At 48.6% G+C, this 16,920-nt stretch overlaps 1 protein-coding gene across 4 annotated transcripts; it reads left to right on the forward strand.

Moving 5' to 3' along the window:
- The first annotated feature begins 977 nt into the window (after positions 1–977).
- Positions 978–16,847, forward strand: LOC118231015 (rab-3A-interacting protein-like). Of its 4 annotated transcripts, none has more exons than XM_035424410.1 (11): positions 978–1,206; positions 8,571–8,696; positions 9,296–9,565; positions 10,257–10,455; positions 11,407–11,484; positions 12,427–12,630; positions 13,121–13,249; positions 13,543–13,655; positions 14,028–14,127; positions 14,607–14,676; positions 16,041–16,847. In XM_035424410.1, the coding sequence occupies exons 3-11, from the start codon at positions 9,300–9,302 to the stop codon at positions 16,121–16,123; spliced, it is 1,242 nt and encodes a 413-aa protein (XP_035280301.1). In that variant the 5' UTR covers positions 978–1,206; positions 8,571–8,696; positions 9,296–9,299; the 3' UTR covers positions 16,124–16,847. The 4 variants fall into 4 exon arrangements, with proteins under 4 accessions (XP_035280301.1, XP_035280302.1, XP_035280304.1 ...); XM_035424411.1 differs by having other exon boundaries at positions 8,574–8,696; XM_035424413.1 differs by having other exon boundaries at positions 1,002–1,038.
- The last annotated feature ends 73 nt before the right edge of the window (positions 16,848–16,920 follow it).

The following is a 16,920-nucleotide window of genomic DNA, read 5'->3' on the forward strand; positions in this document are numbered from 1 at the left end:
TTAGAAGTTAGCTGTGCTGATAATTTTATTCAGAGCTGAGCTATAAAAAAAAGCCTGTTTTGCAGAAACTTCAGTAAATACGTCATGGAACTAATGCTGTATGTCCCGATCAAAACCTTATTTCTATATGGCTGTTCAACAATAGACAGTCTATTGTTAGAGTCTTTGAGGTTCTTTTCATATCCTGTAAACCATTTCCCAAGTTTTTAAACCATAAAAACTTAATCTATAAAACTTAATTTGTCTCAATGATGGATTCAATGGTAAGGAATTACTTGGTCAGTGTCAATGCACATATACACATGTGGATATGTATGTTTTTCAAAGATACAAGGCCTCTGTGTGCACATCCATTTCAAACAAAGTGCGAAGTTAACGTGACCTAATGGTTCATAGTCAAAGGCTAATTTGGTCTTTATACTCAGAAACCAGTCTATAGTAGCAATGAATTTAAGTTCAATTTAGGCAAACCACACAGGTAAGGGAACCAAATGTGAACACAGGTCTGTGTTTCGGTTGTTATGCTGTTCTTGCACATTTCAAGCAAGGGGTTTTCATCTGAAAATATGCAGTAAATATCCAATGACTAAAGATGTGCACTGCTGAATCTCTTTTTTTTTTCTTTCAGAAACCTGTCTACCCTCCAAGATTGATATAAATAATATTACAATCTATAGACATTCCGTTGCCGGTGATTTTGGTGTCAATGTAAATCAAATAAAATATACCACTTGCAGTCTATATTCAGCATCTAAGGAGAGCAAATCAAACTAAGGAGTAACCTGCGCAGTGCTGATCCTAACCTTCACATACCACGTATAACATACAAGCGTTCTTTAAGACTAGAAAATTGTGCAGCATGGTTCCTCAATAAGAAGCGAATGCAGGTTTATTCTCAGGTCGTGCACAATGATAACTCAAGGGAAACGCTGTGCTGACATGCATTTTACAATGAGTACGCGTGACTTACTGAAGTGTTTTGCGCATGTGCGGTTTGTAGGCCGGTTCGACTCCGCAGCCGCTGAGAAAAAAACGAGCGTAAGATACCGACGGTCCTTTCATCCTGCCACCTAGCAGTCCTAACCATACGCTTATAAGGCAAATTATCCTCTGACAAGGCTGGGTATCCTTCGGGGCGTGCGGGTTTATGAATTGCTTAGTCTTCTAGGGGTATGATTTCATTCAGAACATTGGCCGTGATTGTTGGTGAGTAAAATTTTGATAATGATGTGATACAGCTACCGTAGCCTAACGAGATGTGGCATATATATATATATTTCCTGCAAAGGTATTAATCTAATTGAATTGGCTGACTACGCATGCGTTACACGAGGTTTGCAAACAATTGATTGCATTGTTTGCTCCAATCCAGTTACATCTCGGAACTGGTAATAATACCTTTGTTATGTTCGGAAAGCGTGACATTTCAGAAACAACATTTTAGCTCCTCCGTTTACGCACGTTTATGAACTGCTTATATGAACCGTTATTGTCGTGTCAGGGACTGAGCATCTGCTCATGCAGGAATTGTGCAAGTTTTGTTGATTGAAATTCAACATGAATCGCGAGGTTCGCATGGAGGCCGTCTTTTGGAATTGCACCCGGGTTGTGGACGAGTAGATTGCCAGCGTCCCGCCCTGCGGGGGAAACGCACGCAGCCCTATGGAATTAGCAGAACCGTACACTGCATAGTTTTTGAGAAGCATCCAGTGTTGGCTTTATTGTACAAATAATCCATACCGGGTTGGCGTACTGTTTGCGACAAGACAATCAGTGACTAAACATCTACCCTGCTTTTCTCTGAATCCTTTATTCGACTGATTACAGATCCGTTATTTGTAATCAGTCATTTACTTTCGAATACTCGAGCACCTCTTTGGTTGAATATAATGACTAATAATTATTTTTATGACCTTTTTGTTGTTGTGTAGCCATACATCTTGACTAGTTTCATTCTACAAAGCACATGTCCAAGTAGCTGCAGAATGCCTCGTTATTTATTAGGGTTATCGTGAATAGGGTGTGTTCCCGGATGGTGATGTGAATGAGGGTACTTCGCTGTTATCTGTGGTTCTATGCACACAGCAGTGTAGATTTAACACACATCAGATACACAGATGATTACATAGTTATCTCTTCTCACCCGGCTTCCTTAGTCTGAATTGATTGGTAAATTTTTTAAGGTGAAAACAGGGTTGCTAAATCATGAACTAGCCTGACCTTTTTTCTGTTATAGTTGGTTGTCCGGAGGACCAAACTGGCGAGTCAGGGTTTTTTTTTCATCTAATGCCTCTTGGAAGAGGATTCCAGAAACGACATGGTGGAGCACTAGAGAAACCCCCGTCTCCCCGGGACTGAGGTCTTGCCTCTCAGGCTACAGAGGATGTTGGGAATGGGCTGACCATAGCTGGGAGTTGGGTGTGTATTTTATCCCCAGGTTTGTCATATACTGAGGGTGTAGCCTGCTTGAAGCACTGTGGGTCACCAGCAGGGCCACTGAAGTCATCCTGAACTTTGCAGGGAGTCCCTGCAGTTTTAAAAGGACTCCCCGTATCTGATATTGGCTGCTGAATTTTGGGAAGGTTGGAAGCGATCCAAAACTCTGGCAGTTGCATTGTAGAGTAAGATGCAGTATTGGGGGGGGGAGGGGAGGGGTGTCACCTGTTCTCAGATAAAGTTAAGTCCATCACCTTATTCATCATGTGTCCTTCAAGCCCTGAAATCTTCTCTTGTGGTACTCTTGTGGCATGGACGATTTGGGACTCTGTCCAAAGGTACTGTTTCCATAGTAACTAAGATGGCAGGCTCCAACGTGACGGCATAGGGACAGTGCATTCCGTGTCTCTTCCGTGTTGAACAGAAAATCCCATCTCTGGACCTCTCCACCTCTGGACCACAGGGGAGTAAAAACAAACAGATAGTCATATTATGACCACTAGGTGCCAAATCAGAAGAGAATAATTTCATTTAAGTAAGTGCAGCCGGGGAATTCTCTGATGTAGTATTTGGTATGACAGTATGACTTACCGAACCCTCTGGGGTAACTTGTCCATTGCCTTTGACCCATCCCAGCTACTTAGGAGCTGTGGGCGGCCACAGTGCAGCGCCCGGGGTCCAACTCCAGTTCTGAGGCCAGCGCCTTGGGTCAAGGGCAATGGCAGGAGTGCACCTAACCTAACCTGACGTTTTATGTGTGGGCGAAGACCCGGAGTGCCCGGGGGAAAACCCCCCCACAAACACGGGGAGAACACGCCAACTCCACACGGAGAGGATCCAGGCCAGCTGGGGACTCAAACCCAGGACCTCCTGGTTGTGAGGCAACAACAGTGCTAAACACTGTTTGCAAAACACTGTGCCACCAGTTGTGTTTCGACAGTATCGTGTAGATACCCCACAGCCCCTCATAACCCTGTTTTAACTGCTAGGAGCCATTACGGGGTAGATTGTTTCCCCTACATTGCTACGGGGTGTGGTTTAAGCACCAGCTGTGTGGTCAGTTGTCCGTCTGCACATCCAAATCAGGCCTCAGTTGAAAACGAAGCAATTAGGAAATAGTTCCATCGTTAAATCTTCCTCAATGAAGACAGTGTGGCGGGTTATTGTCGACCGGTCTCTGCTTTGGTTCCGTTAAGCATTGCTGTGATTGGTTGCTGCACGGCTAACCCCTGACTGCAGTCATACCTTACTCTTTTTGGCAGAGCCTCTGCCTGCCTGCCTGTTGTTTATTTGGGAAGAATCACACAGATAACGCAGCGTAACAGGATTATTCCCTATCGTCTTGCTCCCTGACTTTATTTTCCCCTCAATCGAGTTATGAAATCTTTTTTTTTTTGCTTCGGTTTGCAAGGTAACGCCCGTGGACTGGCAATGGGACGCTAAGTGGATCTGAGCCAGAGACGTCGGCCAGAGGTTTTTAGGAGCGCTGATTCAACCCATGTTGTCAATTACTTGTTAAGTGCAGCTCAGGTTGAGAGCCATGGGTGGTGACCGTAGTGCCTGTCCTTGTCTGACCTGAAATCGCCAAGAGAAGTGTGGTTTTCCTGGAAAAAAGAGAAAAAAGTAACTCTGTTTCAAGAGAGCACTTCTACGTGTGTATGTGTGCCAGTGCAGGGAACAGAAACAAGGCAGGGGAGCTCTGCTGATGGACCAAGGCCAGGTCAGGGCCGTAGCAGGAACGCCGCCCATGCGTAAATGTGACCGCTGCGCGTCGAGCGATCGCGGCGAAGCAGAGCCGGCCCGCGGGGGTTCCGCTGTTATTTACAACTGGGCCTGGGATAGGAGGGGGGGGGAGGGGGAGGGGGGAAATCATACTGGCACTAAGGGTGGAGGAGGAGGAGGTGGAGGGCAGTTACCTCACATGGGAATTGACAAGCGACCGATGGGTTTAGAAAGGATTTCATCCAAAGGAGGGTTTCAGCCATTTTTCAATAAGACATAAATCTTTCTGGAGGTCTCCTTGGCTCGGGATGACCACTTTCCCCATGGCTCAGGAAATGGCCTCCTTCGGTTCTCCTGGCCTCTTTGTCAAGTGCTCGCCACATAGCGAACGCCACAGATGAGCTGAATTTAGTAGTTTGTTTGCTGGTTAGTCTGAAGCTGGGATTCAATCATAGTAAAATCCTGTCAGTGTCTACGCAGCTGGGGCCTGGTTTACTAAGTTTGTTTTGCACCAATCATTGGTTGTGCTATTAGTTTTGCATGGGCTAAAAAGGTTTTACTCATGCTAAAGGCCTTAGTGAATCAGGCCCTTGGTGTCATAGCAGTTAGGCTGAGCATCTGGTTCTTTGAGCTTGGGATATATACATAGGAAGGTACAAAAATTCTGCATTCTTCCGTTTCATTGATGCAAGATTAGATGCTGCTTTGAATTTGCTGAGGTGTCCTTTTTTATTTGGGTCATTTTATCTTAAGGTGCCGAGCGGGGGCTACAGGAGTAGTTTGTCAAAACACGCTCTCCCAGGAACTGGACGCACGGGAACTGAAGGACTTCCTTATTTATTAGCATCGACCCAACAGCTCTGGCGCTATGTAATCAGGTTTTCGTTCCTGTAAAAATGACACTGAAAAATAGAGAGCTATGCGTATAATCTTTGCAGTCTTGAGACATTGAAGCCATTCCACGCTGGTAAACTGGATCGATTTCTTCTTTGCACAGTTTCTTTCGGCGTTTCCCACTGAAACAATGACAGCTGACAATGAGGATTTCACTCCTTAGAATCTGTAACCTCTGTACCCTCTGACTAGGGCTTGAAACGGACCCAAAAATCTCATCCCGACCCGACACTGCATGAGGCCGCATTCTTTTCAGCCGGAGCCCGCGTGGTGCAGCGTTCTGAAAGCCCGATCCGGTCTGAACCCGACTTCAATAAGACCGTTAGCATGGCGCACCACAGCAGGCTTGTGCAGTGTGCTGTTGCAACGTTGATGCTCCTGTTTAACGGCTACCTTAGGCTACTTAAGCAGGGTATCACTGTCTTTGCATTCTACGAACCCGGGCGCTATCGTCTGTAGTGCAATCAAACGGCGTGTAAACGTTTTTTGTCCAGACCTTGCGTTTTCCTTTCAATGGCCGCTGCCTCACTTCACACTGCCCTGGCAGTCACTTACCGGTTCCGTTACGACACACGCGTAGCTTTAGCTTAGCTTAGGCTAGCTCGCCATCCCGCTCACGCGGTTTCCTGCTAAACGTTTAAAGGGCCGGCTATGGAGGGCCCAACCCAAACTGAACCCCATATGAAACGAACTCTTAAGTTCTGGTCAGGTTTGATCAGGCTCAGGTGAAAATTACAAGCCTCATGTAAACGCAGTATTAAGGTATGACTTTATTGCAACAGTGATGCAGTAAAGCTCCACAGTCTGCTATTTTATGTTTTTTATGTCCTTTGCCTTGCGTTATTGGAACAATAACCGTATGAAATCACATTTTTGTTCTGTGTAAATGTTTAGTAGGCACTTCTGTTGATCACTGGAACATACCTTCTTTAATTATTTTATTTGTTTATTGAAAGCTATGCTTGATTCTGTGGATAGGGCACATTTATGTTAGGCTACACCCAATGTATGCTGGACTATTATGTAGCCTGCCCAAAAAAGGAGAATGTTCCCCTGGCAGTTAATTCCTCGGTCCAATTCACTCTCCCCCTCCCCACCCCCCACCCCCCATCCCCCACCTGGAGTCTCTGGCGCGCTGTCTTTTCACAGGACAGGTGGCACCAGCTTGGCAGTGTTCCATGCGAGGGAGGAGAAATCTGCCGTCCCTGCCCTCGCAGTATGCCTGGGAGGAGCCGTTCCCCCTCCGCAGACTGAGAACAGCCACTGCTGCGGCGCTCCTGAACGCACACTCTCTTAGCGCTCGTCTGTGTGGCCTGTGTAAAACCCTTTTAAAGAGTACAGTGTCTCATAATGTTTTTTTTCTTCTTCTCTTTTTCAGCATTCAGTTCTAGAACTCCCGTTGCTTTCAGTCGCCGGCGGTGATTGTGACATCAGCATTAGAATGTTCAGTTAGGAACATTCTAATCGCGCATTTGTGACCTCACACCTTAAAGGGTTAAAGAGGCTGCAGAGAGGGCGGGGCCTCAGACTGTTTATTGCCCGTGAGCTCTGGTGGGTGGGTGTGCACACTAATCAGTATGTGCCCCGGGGCAGTTTGATGTCAGGTTCTGTTACCCCCTCCCTTTTTTTATATCTCTCTTTTCTTTCTGTGTGGAGATGGGAGGCGGTGCCTTGCTAAGGCTCGTCTCAGATGCTCAGAAGCAGTCGTGGAAGCCGTCTTGTCTTCATGGTTCCAGTCGCGTTAGGAGTTCCTCACTCGCTCGTGTGGTTTAAGTTGGAACAGCTGTCTGGAAGACGCTAGCGAGTTTTGACAGGTCTGGGGGCTAAAGATATTTTTGTTATTGTTTCTTACCCTCGTCGTACACATGGAGCTGATTTTCACAGAACTTTGACAGCATAGAAGGGACTGCATCCGTGAGGTGATACGGTGGCTTGCAGGCAAGTACGTTTCGCAGTTCTCTGAAGGCAGCCATTTGGCCTGTTCTCTGTGCAACTGCCTTTATGTAATAAGGAAGTGGGCCTATTACTGTACCGCAGGAACGTAAGATGGAAATAAGACAGAAATGTTATGGGTGTCAGACTGAGCTGTGTGCAGAACAAAAAAGAAAAACAAATATGAAAATCTGTTTTCGGGAAAGAACAGCCTTCGGGGAGAAGAATAAAATTTGAATGCAGAGAGGCTGGGTTCTTGATGTCCCTCTCCCAGAACCACCCGATGAGCATGCATTAGAGCAAACTGAGCCAGTGCTGTCTGTTTTTGCTGTTTCTCTTTTTCTCTGGGGCTGTTTTTAAGGGGGTGTCAGGCAGGCCCAGGTTAGCTCACCTGTGTGCAATGTGGCTGAAGTTTCAGGGTCAGGTTGGATGGGGTCAGCGGCGGTCTTAGCTCTGCACCCAGCCACACCCTTCCGTGACCAATCATCTTTCAGGTGCCACAGGACCAATTAATTTGTTTTATTTTCCTGCTGTTGCCTTGATGATGAGTCGGCGAGACTTGACGGCATGCTGATGGACAGTCGCCCTCAGCTCTCTCTGCACTCACGGCAGACGCACGTCGTGCCGCTCTGTTCGCAAATTTATGTGCGTAACCTTTTTACGAACAAAAGCTGCCGTTTTCAGCGCTGGAGTGGCGAATCCCTGCATGCCACCCCCACCCTCTCCGTTATGAACCATGTCCCTGCGACGGTGCGTTTGAGAATCACGCAGCGCCAGGAGGGAGGGAGCTTCTTCAGCCGAGAGCCGATGTGACTGTTACCGGCCATTTTGCCCGCGGTCACGTGGTAACGACTGCAGCTGTGCGACCGAAGGGGCGGGCTTGATGTATTGACACTGCTCTGCCTGTTGCCATGGCATCCGGCTCGAAGAGGAGGAGTCTTGTGTAACCCTAACCCTAACCCCCCCCCCCCCGCCCCCCCCGCCCCCTTCCAATGGCTTCCTGCTGTTCAGGCTGACCTGATGTACACCGCCGTGCACCCAACACACCGCCAGTCATGTGATTTATGTGTGTGAAAATGGGTGTGGCTTTCGTTGGTGGGTGGAGCCTACAAAGCATGGCTTACGTCTCAGAGGGTCCCGTAACCATGACAAAGAGAGTGAGTTCTTGTGTTCGATCAACAACCTTCCATATTGCTCAGTGCTTTGACCGCCGTGAAGCTATGTTGCTTCGCAGATCCGCTTTGAACCGTAGGGCTACGGTTGGTCTACCTCTCTGTCGGATCTCATGTTTAACATGATGCTGTTCTACTGTTTTATGATATCCGATTGTTTGCTGCAGCAGCGGGTAAATGCAGCAGCGTTGAATGCTTTGCACAGGGACCTCTGGCTGATTAACACCAGCTGTGCTCAGTGCCCTGTAGGTTTTTTTACTGCCTAACAGAGACGCGTACTGCAAATGGCTATTACCTTTTCCTTTTGGGGGGGGGGGGATGACACAGTCGCCTGTCTTTTTTTGTGGTGTACCTTGTAGATGTGAATTCTGTATTTTTTACCCGATATTTATTCTCAATTTTGTTTTCTGTCAGGAGAAATGTGAAAGCCACCTAAATCTTTCGCTGAGTCTTGGAGGCCGGTGCCTCAAGACCCCTTCAGGATCGCGCTTTCGGGTTGCGTTCCCGTCGCCTCGCTGGACCGACTCTTCCATCGTTATGGTAGGCCTCTGTCAGATTCACTTCTGAACTGCGTCTTAATGTTAATGATTGAATTCATGTTAATGAATGCGCAATGCTGGCCAACCCTGTTTCTGGAGATCTGCCATCCTCTGTGTTTTTATTTCAGCCCTAATTTTAGCTCTAGTAATTAGCAACTGAGATTTTCTAGCTGTTGAATGAGGTGTGCTTTCTTCGGGTTGGAGTGAGAAATCTATTGGACAGTAGCTCTCCAGGAACAGGATTAGGCAGCCCCACATAACCTGTCTCTTACTTGGTAGTGGTGCTCACTGTACTAACCACATCTCGGTTAAATAATCCAGCTCCCTACAGGGCTGCATGCGTGGTCCCCAGCTAACGTATGAACACTATAGTTATTATTGATGTTGCATTACTGTGCCATTTGATGTGTTAGCACAGCATACAATATGCTTTGCTTGGAATATAAAAATGCGTCCCTGATTGGTGACCTAGCCAACAATGTAGCATTATCAGTGTCTCATTGACCTTATTACACCAGGATGGCCTGGTGTTTGAGGTGCGTAGTATCTAAAATGAAACTTGTGTCCACTCCTCGCTCACCGACCCCTCCTTCCCTGCAGAGACATGAATGATGACCCCAAGGCTATGGCCAGCGAACCCCTCGAAGGCTTCCACGAAGTGAACTTGGCTTCGCCCACGACCCCCGACCTTCACGGCCTGGTGGAGGCGCACACGCCCAAACGCAGCGCCGCCCCCAGCGCCCTGTACCGCGCGCCCTCCCTCAACTCCGCCCACTGCCGGCCCAACGCCCTGCGCGCCGACCAGCTGCCCACCCAGCCCGTCTACTCCACCCCCAAGCACCTGGGCGCGGAGGAGCCCCACAATGGGAGGTGGGTTCCCAAGGAGAGGTGGAGGGCCGGGTTCTCAAATGCATTTTTGGGCTGAATGGCCTGTTCTCGTCATTATGTCATGTATAAATGTTGTGTTGTGTTGTGTTATGTGCCACGTGGATGTTTTTCTTTTTCCTCTGACAAAAATGTAGGCGGTGCTGGTGGAGTTATTGTTTCATGGTTATTTGTCTCCGGTGTGCTGTTTGCATTGCTGGAATCTTCCTCTGAAAGCATAATGGAAATTGCGTTCATTAAGAATTCATTGTGCTCTAACGAGCGCTTGAGGCTTCTGAAATTTGCAGAACGTTGCTGGATGCTGACATGGTCAACATGGCGACAAAACAGAGGGTTTAAAAAACCAAAAAAGCGACCAAGCGGCAGACATCAATACTTAAATTCATTTGCATTTCTATTTACAGAATCGTACCATTACAGTCCCTCAGCAGTGTAGTGATAATACCTCTAATGGTGGTGGCAAGGCTGTCGCATGGTTTTAATAAAAGCAAGCAAGCAAGCAAGCAAGCAGTTATCAATCCTAAAATTAATTTTTATTTCCATTTACTAATTATGCACAGTATCATATGATTATTTCACATGAATATCATGTCAATATCACATCATGCAGTGGTATGTTAATAATAGTCCTAATTGTGGTGTCATGGCTGCCGTGTGTTTTCTTGTGACTCTACAGCGTGCCGGGGTTGGAGGTCCATCTCTCCACCTGTGGCTCCGCCCGGCTGGGGGCGGAGTCCTGTAAAGGCGGGGCCCTGTGCGGCGTAGAGGGGGAGGAGCCAGTGGGCCTGGGCAGCGACCTGAGAAGTCCCTCGGTGACGGAGCTGAGGGAGAAGGGGTACGAGCGGCTGAAGGAGGAGCTGGCCAAAGCTCAGAGGGTGAGTGCCTTAACGCTGACACCGTCCGATTTCGTTTTTCTGTTCGCTGCTTATTTCTGCACCTGTGGCTTTATTCCAGTGTTTTTGCACTCGGTGGATCACCTGCGAGGACAGGCTTGGCCGGGGCATCATCCTTTCGGCTGTCCTCGTGTATCGCCTGATGAAAAATATCAGCAGGAGTCGAGGGGTGGGGGGGAGGGGGGAGGGGGGAGGGGGGAAGGGACGGGTTGGGGGGGTAATGGCTGACAGGCGCTCCACCGGGACCTGGGATGCACTCCGGTACCGCGTCTCTGGACTGAAGCGAGTCCACGTTCTCCCTGAGAGCCGGGGAAATCGGCCCGGGAGGAGAAGGCCGTTAAACATAATGGACCTGATTAATGGAGGGGCACTACTGCACGTGATTGGCTGTCGGGTGGACAGTGATTGTAAAAATGCAGCACGCGATTGGCTGTCGGGTGGACAGTGATTGTAAAAATGCAGCCGTGCCATTTCCCTGACGACCCGTGTCCTGGATGTCTGCTAAAAATGAAGGGGAGTGCTTCCACGTCAACACTTGAAACAGCTGAACTGATGATGAGGAGAACGTTGCTCACACAGGATCATCTGTCTGTCGTAGTCTAGCACAGCAGGGTCTTGCACAGTCACCGCAGTTCTGCTCTTAATGTGTCAGCTGAGTCAGCTTGCGCTGCGTCTCTAAATAATATTGGACTGGCCTTGTTTCCGGCTGCCCTCTGCTACAAAGACAACAAAGACCACAAAATGGCGGACAGGGTGGTACGGGAGGCCAGCCTGAAGCGGGCCACGATTCTGTCAGGTGTGGTGCATTGTGGGTAGGGTCTGAGCTCTCTTGCTTCTCTGCAGGAGGCCAGCCTGAAGCAGGCCACGGTTCTGTTGGTGTGATGCTGCGTGGTGCATTGTGGGTAGGGTCTGAATGCTCTTGCCTCTCTGCAGGAGGCCCACAGGATGGTGCGGGAGGCCAGTCTGAAGCAGGCCACCGCTGAGAAGCAGCTGAAGGAGGCCCTGGGGAAGGTGAGGAGGTGCTGGGACTGGGGAGCGCACACAACTTCCTGTCTGGCATTCATTCAACCACTGCTTTTTTACACCATTCTCGTAGTCACTATTTCTATGGTGGATATATATTGTATTATGTTTTAATAGTACAGTGCCAGTGCTAATGAACAAGGTTCCCTAATCATTCTGGTATTGCTGTTTCTACCATCAACACTCGTGCTAATGCAATAGGTCACACCCCTCTAACAGTTGTAGTCCTGTTGTTTGTACGATCAGCACTTTCACTAATGGAATAGGTGACCCTCAGCTTCTCATCAACCAGCAGTTTGTATGCAGGGAGTTAGGCCTGGCAGTCTGTCAGCGAGATTAGCCTGAGAGCTCTTCAGCTCTTCATCAAAGGCACCTTTCAGGACGTGCTGCAGGTCCATAAGAGCACGCAGGCTAATAACTGCCACTAACGCGGGTTTCTAAATGGAAGAGGTCTGTTTGTGCAGCGCTCTGTTCTTGGTTCACACTGAGGTTAATAACTTCCACACATTTTTATGTTGTCATGCTCCATGTCAGACATGTCAGAGTTGTAGCTAAAGGGGTTGTTGGCACTTATTATCTTTCTTTAGAAGCTGCTTCTATTTTCCCTATTTTAATATTTGAGAACTAGAACGCTAGTTTTAGTAGACTGCTTTTAATTCAGGATGCTAGCTGAAGGTACTATGAAATTAGACTTCATTCTGTTCATATTCCTGTTCCAGACTCTTGTCTTTGCTTGGGTCTTCTAAGCGAGTTCCTGGTGGACCACAGTATCTTAAGGCTTTAGTATCTTTTGCCTTGATTTGTATTTTAGCTTCACTTATACAGTCCTGCCAATTTTTTTGATGGCTTGAGTGTCAACGCTAGATTTGGAGAGTCGACCCTTCAGGCCTAGCGGTAAATAGCGAGTTTGTTTTCGGGGACTGTCTGCAGATTGACGTGCTCCAGGCGGAGGTGGCCGCCCTGAAGAAGCTGGTGCTCTGCACCTCGCCCACCTCGCCCTGCCGGGACCCGCCCCTGGGCCCCAAGGCCCCCTTTAAGAAGAGCCACGCCCGCAACAAGAGCACCAGCAGCGCCGCGGCGGGGGGCCTGCAGGAGCTCAGTGTCACTCAGCCCGTGGGCCGGGACTGCAAAGAGGTGCCACGCCCGCGCCATGCCCGCCACACCCAGAGCCATGCCCACCACCCAACCTAATATACCCAATACCACACCCGCCACACCCAGAGCCACGCCCAACACCCAACCTAATGTACCCAATACCACACCCAACACCCAACCTAATATACCCAATACCACACCCAGAGCCACGCCCGCCCTGCCCGAGCCACGCCCACCGCACCCAATACCACGCCCGCCACACCCCGAACCACACCCAACACCCAACCTAATATACCCAATACCACACCCCGAACCACACCCAACACCCAACCTAATATACCCAATACCACACCCAGAGCCACGCCCGCCCTGCCCGAGCCACGCCCACCGCACCCAATGACCCGCCCGCCACACCCCAAACCACATCCGCCCTGCGCAGACACACACCACTGACACATTCACATACTATTATTAACCAGATGCACGTGTGTGTGTGTGTGTGTGTGTGTGTGTATATGTGTTTCTCCAGGTGGACCCGCTGCTGCTTAGTGAGTTTAAGGCCTGGAGGGAGGACCCCACACTGGAGAGGAGCTGCTCTTTCCTGGAACGGATTTACAGAGAGGATATATACCCCTGCCTCACCTTCTCCAAGAGCGAGGTGTGTGTATGTGTGTGTGTGTGTCGGAAATGAATGGGAGTGAATTGGGAGCCTGACAACCAGGAGGAACGGCGATGCTGTTAGCGGTCAGCAGGGACAGCTGATGGTGCTATTATTATAGTATCCACGCTATGCAGACACAGCAGAGTGAGCTCCACAGAATGACTTGTGTTTTTGGTGAAGTGTCCCCTTAAGCGGCTGGGATTTGGCGCTGTCGGCCCTCTGCGACCGTGTGCCGTACCTCCGCGTGTGACCCCGTGCCCTCGTGCCCTCGCCCTCTCTCCGTCCCGCAGCTGGGGTCGGCCATCCTGGACGCGGTGGAGAGGAACACGCTGAGCGTGGAGCCCGTGGGGTTCCAGCAGCTGCCCGTGGTCCGGGCGTCCGCCATGGAGTGCGGGGGACCCAAGTGAGTTCGCTTTTCACATCAAAAATAAAAAGACATTTAGTCGCTTAGCAACGCTGTCACAGACACTTCACAGAGCGCCAGAATAGCAAACGCCAGGCCTGAAGAAGAACCAGCGGCAAGAAAAAAAACTCCCCGATGGGAAGAAATCTCTGGAGGAACCCGGCTGTAGAGGGGGAGCCCATCCTCCACTGGCCGGCCGGGTGTAAAGTAGCGGTAGAGTGGAATGTAGCATAAATGTAATAAGGGATCTATCACAGCAAATAAAATGGGCTGAGCAGGTTACAACTGAGCAAGGGGTAATTAACTGACTGGTGTAGTAGAAGTCCAAAAGTTGAGATCCACAACACTGTCTGTCTGTCTGTCTGTCCACAGAAAGTGTGCCCTCAGTGGCCAGTCTAAAACCTGCAAGCACAGAATCAAGTTGGGCGACTCCAGCAGCTACTACTACGTGTCTCCCTTCTGCCGGTACCGGGTGAGTCTGTCCCTTCTGCCGGTACCGGGTGAGTCTGTCCCTTCTGCCGGTACCGGGTGAGTATCTCCCTTCTGCCGGTACCGGGTGAGTCTCTCCCTTCTGCCGTTACCGGGTGAGTATCTCCCTTCTGCCGGTACCGGGTGAGTCTCTCCCTTCTGCCGTTACCGGGTGAGTCTGTCCCTTCTGCCGGTACCGGGTGAGTCATGTCACGGGAGATGCAAATCAAGGCCTGCCTAGTCTATTAAAGAATGAGCTCAATTAAACAAAGATTTGACATCCACTACTTACCTGTTTTGCATTCCTATTATCAAATGCAGAATCTGTGTCCACAACCCCATTATATAATGAAGCATCACTATTAACAGTAGCATCATTACATGACATGGCAATCACATCACTAATGTACAGGCATTGATTTGATGAGGTAAATGTTTGCTGTCCATCAATGTTCTGAGTTCATTTCTCCCCCTGCTTCACAGATAACTTCAGTCTGCAACTTCTTCACCTACATCCGCTACATTCACCAAGGGCTGGTCAAGCAGCAGGATGGTGAGTCTTCTGTGATAAACATTAAGAGTGCTGCTATAATCAAAGCACTACCCTGTTACAGTGCCTTGTTATGCATCGGATGGGAAATTTCTGGGTTTAAGTCATGTCCTTAATGAAGATCCCAATTGGCTAACATTCTTTTTTTTTTTGGGTAACAGCACACTTTTTCAGCAATACTACCCACAATCCACAGCATGACCATTACCATTGGAAACTTTGCTAATTGTTGCGAACGTCGATTTTTTTTTACAGCTAATGCTAGCACCTGTCCTGTGTGGTGTGAATGGGCTGAATATGGATTGTGTCCAATGTCCCGTGTCAACCCCCCGGGTTTTGGGTGTGAGAGGGGTGTAACGATGATGTTCTGACCTCGGTTACAGAGGGCTTTTGTGCTCATCTTTATTTTGTAAACTTCTTTTTTTCATTCCTTACCATCAACGACCACAGTGGAAGTAAGCTTTTTTACATAATTGTGCCATCCTTGACAATGCAAGCCTCTTATCAATTTGGCAAATAAAACCAACGTTCTGTGCCTCATTTGATCCATGTTTTTACATTGCCTTAAATTTTTTTTAAATGAACTTGCATATCTAAGCGAAACTAAACCGCTTTCAAAAATGATAAATGGGTCTTTGAAAATTGACTCCAGTGAAAGTGCCTAGTCAGTGGCTCTGATTGTGCAGATTCATACATGCTCAGTATATCCCAGCAGGCCCTTTCCTGGGGGGGGGGGGCGGGGGTTATTTCCTCCCATAATCATCCCAGGGGGGGTTTTAATTGCCCCGTGTTAATTCTGTAGGACAGGCGCAAGTCCATTTTCCTGCCGTGTGGAAGCTCGTAACTCAAAGCGCTGCGGTTATGCATTGCGGTGGGAAGGGTTTTTATCGTAAGTGTGCCGCTGCGGTCAGGGTAACGGCGCTCAGAGGCTACTCCTGCTCGCGCGCGTCTTCTTAGCGGTTCTGAATGGTTTTCCCATGGCTGCCGCGCACCTTTTAGCGCTGCTCTTACAGGTGCTGCAGGGTCACAGAAAGTGAATATTGATCTGAATTATTTAATAAGCTGCAGTGAATGTGCTTCGTTGCTTTAATGGGTGTTTTTCACATTGTATGGCCAGTAGCCAGTTTGTATGCATAACTCCACACATAAACACCAGCACAAACACACACACACATACACACATACATTACACACATGCACGTAGACAAGCCCAGGCATGTATATACACACAGTGTGATGATGATCTCTTCCTGTATTGATTTCTTCCTGTTATATTCTCTTCCTGTGATGATCCCTTCCTGTGATGATCTCTCGTGATATTCTCTTCCTGTGATGATCTCTCCTGTGATGACCTCTTCCTTCTCTAGCGGAGAAGATGTTCTGGGAGGTCATGCAGCTGCGGAAGGAGATGTCATTCGCCAAGCTGGGCTACTACAAGGAGGAGCTGTGATCCTGTAGGCGGGAAGAAGGCATGCCATCTGCTCTCATTGGACAGGGAGACCAGACGGACAGGGGAGTGCTCCAATCACCACGGCCCCCACAGGCAGGCAGGCCCCGCCTCCCTGCCCTCCTCTCCTTTCATTTCACTTTGCAGGCCACGCCCACCTTAAAACTCGATATATTTTCAGTTGCAGGCCCCGCCTATTTCCAGTGTCCTACACTAAGGCCTTGACCAAATCAACACACTTGCCTACTATTGAGTGTACAACTTGTATCTGACTTGTATACTCAGTAGTAGGCAAGTGCGCTCACTTAGACACGGCCTATGTTTTAATCAGGAAGAGGAGAAAGCACGAACCAGCCGGTTTTGAAAAAAACTGAGAACGAGTTCTTGTGATGAGAAAAGGTTTGATGATGTTTCTGCTTGCATTCCTTTTGGGGACTTCGAAGAAATGGTGCATTTGGGGAAAAATGAGAAATGGAAAAAAAAAATAGTGGAATGCTGTAATTTCAAACCATACACCAATAAACTGTTTCTGGCTCTAGTTCCTAAACTCAAACTGTACTTAGCCGTATGTGGCAGTGAAGTGGTGTGTCGTATGTATGATCTGTGCTGTGTGTATGTTTGATCTCTGTACATCTGTTTTTATTTCTGCACTCCAGTCTTATGAAGCTTCCCACTCTTTATTTTAGTGCCTTTCTGGACTATACTAAATAAAACTGTATACCTCTGGGCCGCGTGTGTGTGGACTGCTGTGTGCGAGGGTCGACCGCTGTAACGCCGGATCCCTGGCCGGCTGATGACAA

This window comes from Anguilla anguilla, chromosome 7 (assembly GCF_013347855.1).
Source record: "Anguilla anguilla isolate fAngAng1 chromosome 7, fAngAng1.pri, whole genome shotgun sequence".
Lineage (NCBI taxonomy): Eukaryota > Metazoa > Chordata > Actinopteri > Anguilliformes > Anguillidae > Anguilla > Anguilla anguilla.